At 43.5% G+C, this 8298-nt stretch overlaps 1 protein-coding gene across 1 annotated transcript; it reads right to left on the bottom strand.

Annotated features, from left to right (window-relative positions):
* Positions 1–1944: 1944 nt before the first annotated feature.
* On the bottom strand, positions 1945–3346 carry LOC133885533 (uncharacterized). The gene is made up of 2 exons (XM_062325262.1): positions 2808–3346; positions 1945–2613 (listed from the first exon to the last, which is right to left on the bottom strand). The coding sequence occupies exons 1-2, from the start codon at positions 2841–2843 to the stop codon at positions 2203–2205; spliced, it is 447 nt and encodes a 148-aa protein (XP_062181246.1). The 5' UTR covers positions 2844–3346; the 3' UTR covers positions 1945–2202.
* Positions 3347–8298: the final 4952 nt, after the last annotated feature.

Raw genomic sequence — 8298 nt, 5'->3', positions numbered from 1 at the left:
TAATGAACAACAGCATGCACCTGTTCCCACGGTATAGCTCGACAGGGCGAATCAGGAAATTTGAGACACTGGCGTCAGCATAAAACAAATTTTTTGTCTCATTAGTTTTAGTTGGATCTTGTAGATTTTATTTCTAAATTACCTCAACTTACTTAGGACAAAGACTGCTGCTGTCGTCGTTGTCATCGTCTACTCTGTGTTTGCAAAGGCTTTTGCCAGAAGTCATCGGGGCCGAAGGACCCCAAGGAATGACTGTGGCTCCGCCCCTGGCTCCTACTCACGGCTGCTAAAGGGAAATACGACACACCACTCATTTGCAGAACTACACGTTTGATTTTGATGATTATCTCGTTGAGCGAGCACTACTTGGATTATTGTTTGCTTTCCAAAGTATGTAATTGTGCCTCGAGTAGGGTAGACATAAGTTAAGCACCGTGATTAATTCGCTTACAGCTACAGGTTTTTGTCATACAGTTAGTTAGAGATTCACGCAGTAACTCAGAGATTGTAGCTGAAAGTTGTATGCAACCAACTATACTAATGCATCAACCATTCTTAGCATGCAAATACGTATGCTTCATCCACTTTGGGGGGCTCTGTACACTTGGGCTAGATATTTCTTTCGTTCATTGAAGTCTATCTCGATCTAGACTTATAATAGTGTCTCCAACTATTTATATCAGCTCTCTGTATAAGAGATGGCATGTTAATTTTTTTTACTATGTGGACGAGAGAATGAACGAAGAGAGAGAAAAACTAGGTACAAGTCATTAGGTAGTCTACTCATTAAATAAAATAATATTATAGTCTACTGCACGTGAGTCTAAATTAATTTTATATATAATGTTATAATTATGTTATTATGTTATTAGAGAAGTTGACTATTATATTATCTATTGGCGATATATACAACTCTTATGTATAGTATCTATCTATATTGTTAGAGATGTTGTAACGGTGACTGGTGACCGAATGAGTGTGGACTGATCAACAGCAGATTTCTTCGTTCAGTTTTTCCAAAAATAACAAAGTTTGGCTAATCCTAATCTAGATCTCTTTGTTGGGCAACAAATTTTGCTAGCCTGAAATGACGTACAACTGGTATGGTAAGCCTAAACATGATCGAGATAAATGGGTTGATTGAATTACTGTGACCCCAGTTAATCAAAGCAGAACCTTTGGATTACTGCAGGAATGGTTCAAGCAATCCCCTATGGGATGATTGGAACTTTTATTTGCTCGAACTTTTGAGGATTCTAAACATGAGATTAAATTTTGTATCATTTCCTCTGAAAAGTTTGATGTGTTCTTTCTCTTTCTCTCAATACACATGTACCGTTTTCTCATGAGTTCAGAGTTCATATGGAACTCTACCATGCTTTCCTTTAGTTAGGTTTTTCCTTTCCAGACAGGACCCTTACCGCGTTAAATCAACCCACTACAGTAGTATACAAACTTCTTCTTTTTTAAGGAGGAAAATTCTGGTCCAATAGTAGCCCGACCCAGTTAGCCTTTTCGAGCCCAACTCAGTCTAAACCTCTGGACAGAGCTATACTGGAAGGCCCAGGCTTGATTTCATACTGACTGTACTCGAACTCGATAGCAATCCCCCGGTTCCAAACTAGCTAGAGGTACGTACAAGTTCTCTGATAACGTGATAAGGCAGGTCGCTTCACGCCAACCAAATGTCCAAACGCAACCAAGGACTGAGCAGCAACAGTCGCGAGCCAGAAGCCATTTTGATTTGCAGAGTAGTATGCATAACTGCGTGCATGATTTACCGACTTGCAGGTGAGGAACCAGTTGCTTAGTTGAATATACCGTGCATGAGCTGAACTACGACACATGAAGACACCGACCTGGATAAGAAACCAGTTGAATATACAGCAGTATGGATGTGCATGTTATACTCACTACTATGATATACAACTTAAATAGTTGTGCGTATACAACGTACTTAGTACTGCTATGTATCATGTATAAAGACGTCACAAATTAAATAGTACATGCAATAACATCAGTTGCTACTACAGTACTTACCGGCTACATGCATGTCCTATGCTACGTATACATGCATGTCGCGTGTGAGTATATATATATCACGGCAAGCAGTGCATCCCGTTGAGCTAACGCGCTAGCTCGTACGTGCTGCTGTAATATGGTTGTTGGTGATCAGATCGATAGGGATCACACATCCATGTGTCAGGCGTAGAGCAGCGCACAGCTGGCGACGCGGCTCAGCTTGTCGCCGCCGCATGCGGATGGAGGGGTGGTCGCGGTGGCGGCGCCGCCGCTCCGGTGCTGGCTGCTCTTGCGCGCGATGTCGCGCATAGAGCTGGCGAGGGACAGCTTGGGGTTGAGCCGCACGGTGGAGTTGAACCGCTCGCACAGCGCCGCGTGCGCCTCCACGGCGCCGGCCACGGTGAGCGCCGGCTCCCGTGCCTGCCGCTCCTTGACGGCCTCGGCGCACAGCCCGCACACCCACTTCCCCTGGAACCGCTCCCGCACGCGGCCGATGTACGTGGGCGTGCAATCCTCCGCCATCCCGCAGCACTCGCATCGCACGCTCAGCGCCTCCACGTCCAGCGGGTCCCCGCCCTCCGAGCCCGAGCGCTGCAGAGCACCAGGCGCAAACAGTACAAGGTTAGTTTGGACGTTCACGTCCGCCACCCGCAGGTTGTCCATGCTGGCTCCATGCAAGCATGCGCGCGTGTAGTCCATCGCACATGCGTCGCTCGACAATAAGAGAGGCATGCAGAACCGTGGATGGAGAAGGAAGTAATCTGCAGGTGAATAACAATCATTACCGTGGGTTCCGCCTGTTTAGCTAGACGCCAGGGCATGATGGCCAAAGACTATCGCGAACTTTCCTTAAGCTACTTTCTAATCAAGTAGTTAGCCTGGTCAATCGATCACTCGTGCACACGGGCTGGCTAGCGAGGCCTCCCTCCAGGGCCTATTTATAGGCGCCATGCCGGCGGCAGGATTGGTCCAGTGCACGCGTGCGGGTGAGGCGCAAAAGGGGAAGAACCTCTCCTGACGATCCAGCAACTTGGGCCAGGCGATTGTCACCCCAAAAGAGCGCCTCTTTTCCACGGGATCAAAATATCTTGTTCAATATATCTCCGATTCTCTCTTTGCCAGAAAAGGGCACGGCCACAGTGTAGATCTTTTCGTGCTGCCAAATGGGAGCTGGGATTGATCAGCTGCACAAACTTGCATGGAACCTGCTTTAGTCTCTTTCTCATCGGTTGCCGCTACTGTTTACTGGAGTAAGCCTCAGGTTAAATGCCAATCCATTGTCTGAATGTCCGTCATTTGCATGCAAGCATGATGGTTAGTTACCGGAGTGAACTCTTGATTTGTGAGGTTAAGGTAGTGCTTAATTCTGCCATTTTGCAAGGCATGCGCACGCAGCAGCGCAAGCATGGCGGATCGATGATGTGCGTGCATCGAGCAGCGGGTTGTCGAAATCGCGCGCCTGTGAGCGGCTCACGGGATGCGCATCGGCGGGGGGATTTTACCATGACCACATGACACACCTCCATCGTGAGCACTTTTTTGTTTCATTTCATTTCTTTTCCTCTTTCAGGTCACTTCGCCGTCCTCGTTCATCCGTGGCTCTGTAGCCTGTGCCTTGTCGAGACGACAAGTCTGCTTTTACCCGGCGGCGCTAGCTGGTTGACGTACGAAGAGCTATCTATCAGGAGTAGCCAGAGCTAGGAGCTGAGTGTCCCAACTCCTAAATTGAGGAGCTAGGAGCAGGACTGTTCTTTCTTCTTACGCGGATCAGCAAAGGGCAAAAGGTACAGCTTTGAGATCAATTGATAGAATGGAATTTATGAAAGCTCTGTTAACACCAATTTGCAATTTTTAACTGTTAGAGTGATTTATGTAAGTAATTACTTAAAATAAATTAGATTTTAAAATTGAAAAAACTAACTTACTCTGATTCACTTTCCCCGTACAATCATTTCTCTAAAAAATTTACTTAAAAAATTGTTTAAAAATTATTTTCAAACATAAAATCACTTTACTAGAGATTCCCTTCCAAAAAATTTAAATCAAAAGAAATCTACCAGACACGTACTTAGCCCTGCCAAGTCCGCAGCCAGCAACGTAAGTACTCTACTTCGGAATCACATTCGGATGGCAATTGGCGTGAAGAATGAGAAAAGCACGAGGAACACCTAACATTGTAACACGAGAAGCTGTACATGGATGAGTGCAGTATGGTGATTCTAGGTAACATTGTGTTAAAAAAAATATAATCAAATTATTTAGGTTGATGGAACCTTGATTTTATTTACTTGTACTGTTTCATAGCGTAATTAAAGGAGAACAAACTTTTATGTAAAGACTCGATACATATGACCTTTTTTTAAAAAGAAAATAGTCAAAGGAATTGCATTAATGTCCGATACTACAATTAACCCGCCTAAACTATTACTGTAGGTGTTACGTACCTACCTATATACTCACAGCTCTGTTCATTCAAATTAAATCCAGGCACTATTTTTTTCTGTATTAATTTTATTTTGTTGAATTAACTTTGGGATTCAAATGACAAACCGTAAGAAATACATGATTTCCATTGGAGATATTATTAGTACTGTATAAATGAATAATTTTATTTAGCGAATATGGAGTGATATATTACCTCAGTGGAGATAAAAAAAATGCTAATAAAAATATTTAAATGTGTACGTTTTAAATTAGTTCAGCCCTCCCAATGATTTTCTTCAAGCTCCCTGAGACTTTGTAGATTCCTTTTACGTGGTAAATAGTGGTGGATGTTTGGGCTCAGTTTGGTTGATGTATAAAGTGGGTAAACTAAGGTATAAAATGGAGATTTTGTGGTGCGGCTATTATATTGTATGCGTAGATATATTAAGACCATATCCAGGTTGTTCCATAGGATTATCTATCGGACTGATCATATTTACATGCTAAGAGGATGAAAAATCGGGAATTCGCATGAGCAAAAAGCTTTTTTTGAAGTGGAGACATCTAAAAGGACACGAGTGAAAAGGCAATACCACTTCTAATAAAGCTACAGGTTTTTGCAGTGTACCGGTCATGGCCCTTTGGTCTGGTCAAGATTATGTTGAATGGATGGCCAAAGATAAAAAGTGGTTAACTTTAATTAGGTGCCACACAAGTGAGATATGTATATTTGTCATGACATTAACTTTATATTAGCCTTTTAGTATATGACCTACTTATATTACCTAGGATATGTATATCATTGATCATATATAAATTTTATAGGTGTCTATGTCATAAATGGATATAACTATGCTACATATATACAGTGTATAATTCTTATCTTACATATAAAATTATAAAAGTATGGAAAAGATTCACGAGCCGACGACAGATCTACGACTTCTTTACCCTCACTTTTCCCTGGTTGTCTAGGTATCATGAAATATGTTTCCGGTACCTATGATGCTACAACTCCACGGTAGAAAAAAAGAACACTGCAGTAAACGGTGTGCTCCGGCCCCAAGCCACAGCAAACATAAAACCGCCAAGATAATTCCTAACCATGACTTCTGTTCTGGGCCAAAAGTAGCAGCTAGTGTGTAGGCCGTATAACAGTAGCAGCTGTGTATGCGGGCCTTTAGTTCCTCTAAAAAAAAAAGAAGTACCGAAACATTCGGCCAATTTTGGGTATATTTGCAAATTTGCGGCAGCATCACTCTCTGCGCATAAAATTTCTGCTTCTTTCTCCCTCAAAATCGTCGAACAATTTTGTTTTAAAAAATATGCGTCCAAATTGATGTTTGAATCACGACGAATTGATAGAGGGTGATGATTAAACTGTTGAGAGTTTTTCAAGTAACTGAAGAATATGCGTCCAAATTGATGTTTGAATCACGACGAATTGATAGAGGGCGATGATTAAACTGTTGGGAGTTTTTCAAGTAACTGAAGAATATGCGTCCAAATTGATGTTTGAATCACGACGAATTGATAGAGGGCGATGATTAAACTGTTGAGAGTTTTTCAAGTAACTAACCTCTCCAGCCGTCCAGCGTTGCTCAGGTTGCTCCCACTGGAGTAACTGAAGAATTCAGAGGCAGAGCACGACCTCGAGAGCTCACGCACGCAGCGCTCTCGGTTCAGTGAACACGTCGCTTGTGTCTTGGATACGCAGGCACCGGATGGTTAAAGGCGTCACGGACGCGCGGCACGGGAAAGCTGCCGCATGCCGATCGAGAGCGAAGGCTGCTAGCTGCTTGGCGGCGCTAGCGGCGTGCGCTGCTCATGGGGTTCTCGCCCGGGCAGTGCGCCGATGACCCAGCGGCCAGTGTGCCTCCTCCGTGCCCACCGCCAACGCCGGGGCCTGGTGGTGGGACCCAAGCACGCGCCCGTGCACGATAGCACGTTCCCGCACGTGCTCAGGGGTCAGATGCTGCGCGCCTGCGCCCACCGCGTACGCTTCGCTGCCGCCTTCCCGCGGCCGCGGCAGCGGCCAGGGAGCAACGTCGTCCGGCGGCTATTAGCGTCTTGCGAGCTAGGCGAAACAGCCGGCACGCGGCCGCTTGGCTTGCGTTGCGTGCTGGCCGCTGCTGTCTTCCAAGCCAAGGGCGCCGCGCCGCGGCACGTCCGTGGCTCCCTGTGAAGCCCTGTTTCGAGCGTTGCCGGTGCGTGCCATCCGAATGAATTCGGGCTTCACCGAAGGGCTCTTTCGAGGCTGTCTGACAAATCCGGTGTGCGTCCATCTTCCGTTGTTGGAACGAGAAATCCAGGCCGGCTGTAGTCGTGAACGTCGATCAGGGCATCAGGCTTCATTCCTCATCGTTCGGGTTGAAGGATTGGACTAGTTGTATGGCTTAATTTGCATCGCATTCGGTTGCCTGTAGTAGCTACCTCCAGCTGACTGGATTAGTCTGCCGCTGAGCGATCCTACATGCATGGCAATGATGGATATCAAATATCGCCATATCGCACCATTTGCTGTTGCTGTCGTGGTTCTATTTAAGATCATGGTTAAGTGTTTCTCTTCACCGGTCAAATTTTCATCGTAAATGAGTTTTCATTCTCTTCAGCGTTTCAACAGTTTTTCTTTACGTTTTCCGTCACAAAGGGATTTACAGAATCATTCACTTTAGTACAGGATTCTCTCTATTTTTCTTCGCAATTCGCCTTAAGAAAAACTGTTAAAGATGAAAAATAAATAAAAAAATAGAAACAGAAATAAAAATTAAAAAAATAAAATAAAAAGAATATAGTTGAAAATGATCTAACTATCTACACTCTGAATAAATGATGGCATCAGTCTGATGACGCTTATGCAGTCTGGTCCTAGAGTTAGCACCCACCATCGTCTTACGCGGTGGTGCGACTGCAGACCTACAACCATACCGATAGGGCAACCTAGAAAAATAGGTCTATATGATATCATAAAGGCATCCGTAATCATTATAAAAACAGTTTATAATATAAGCTATCTATATGTATATAAGCAGCCCATAAAAATAAAATATTAGTATTGTTATTGTGTATTTTCTTCTCTGATTTTTTAATACAAATAGGCCTCGCCTTATATACTGACATAAACATTACGTTCTTTACCCTAACTATTATCACCACTAGTGGGTCCCACCTGTAGTGGGTCCACGTACATTGATGCTGAGTTAGTAGTACGAAGGAATTCAGGACACTAACTTTCATTTCTTTGCTTGTACGATAAGGAGCCATTTTCCCTGATATGTACTGGCTGTACCATGCGTACAATTGCACCAAGTTGGACAGCTTCAGTAGTTTCTGAAGATAATTTATCTCCAACAAGCAGTTTTCCGGACGTTTCTTTTCATGATCTAGATTTTTATCGTGAAAAAAATTATTATTAATTTTAGTATTTTAACAGTTTTTTTCATAATTTTTATCATAAAGAGATTCTCAAAGTCATTTTCTCTAGGACGAGATTCTCTCTACTTTTACTTTACGATTATCCTCGAAAAGAAGCTGTTAGGTCATCTTCAGCAGCTACTCAAATTCTCATCCTTAAGAATACTATTACAGCATCCTTTATCACTATTACAACATACCTTATTTTTTTTCCTATTTCTTACCTTCTACTCATCTTTTTCTCTCTTCGATCCCGTTGGCAGCCTCTGTAAACAGTACTGCTACAGTGTTACTGCCGTACTTCTACAGTGTTCCTCCCTTTCGGATCTGCTGTCAGCCACTGTGAACAGTACTACTACAGTGTTGTTACAGTGTTACTACTTACTTTGAACGAGCAAAAGAATTGAGGAGAGAATAAAATGAAAAAATATGGTTGGA

Source organism: Phragmites australis, chromosome 11 (genome assembly GCF_958298935.1).
Source record: "Phragmites australis chromosome 11, lpPhrAust1.1, whole genome shotgun sequence".
Lineage (NCBI taxonomy): Eukaryota > Viridiplantae > Streptophyta > Magnoliopsida > Poales > Poaceae > Phragmites > Phragmites australis.
This window is presented reverse-complemented; position numbering and strand designations above follow the sequence as displayed.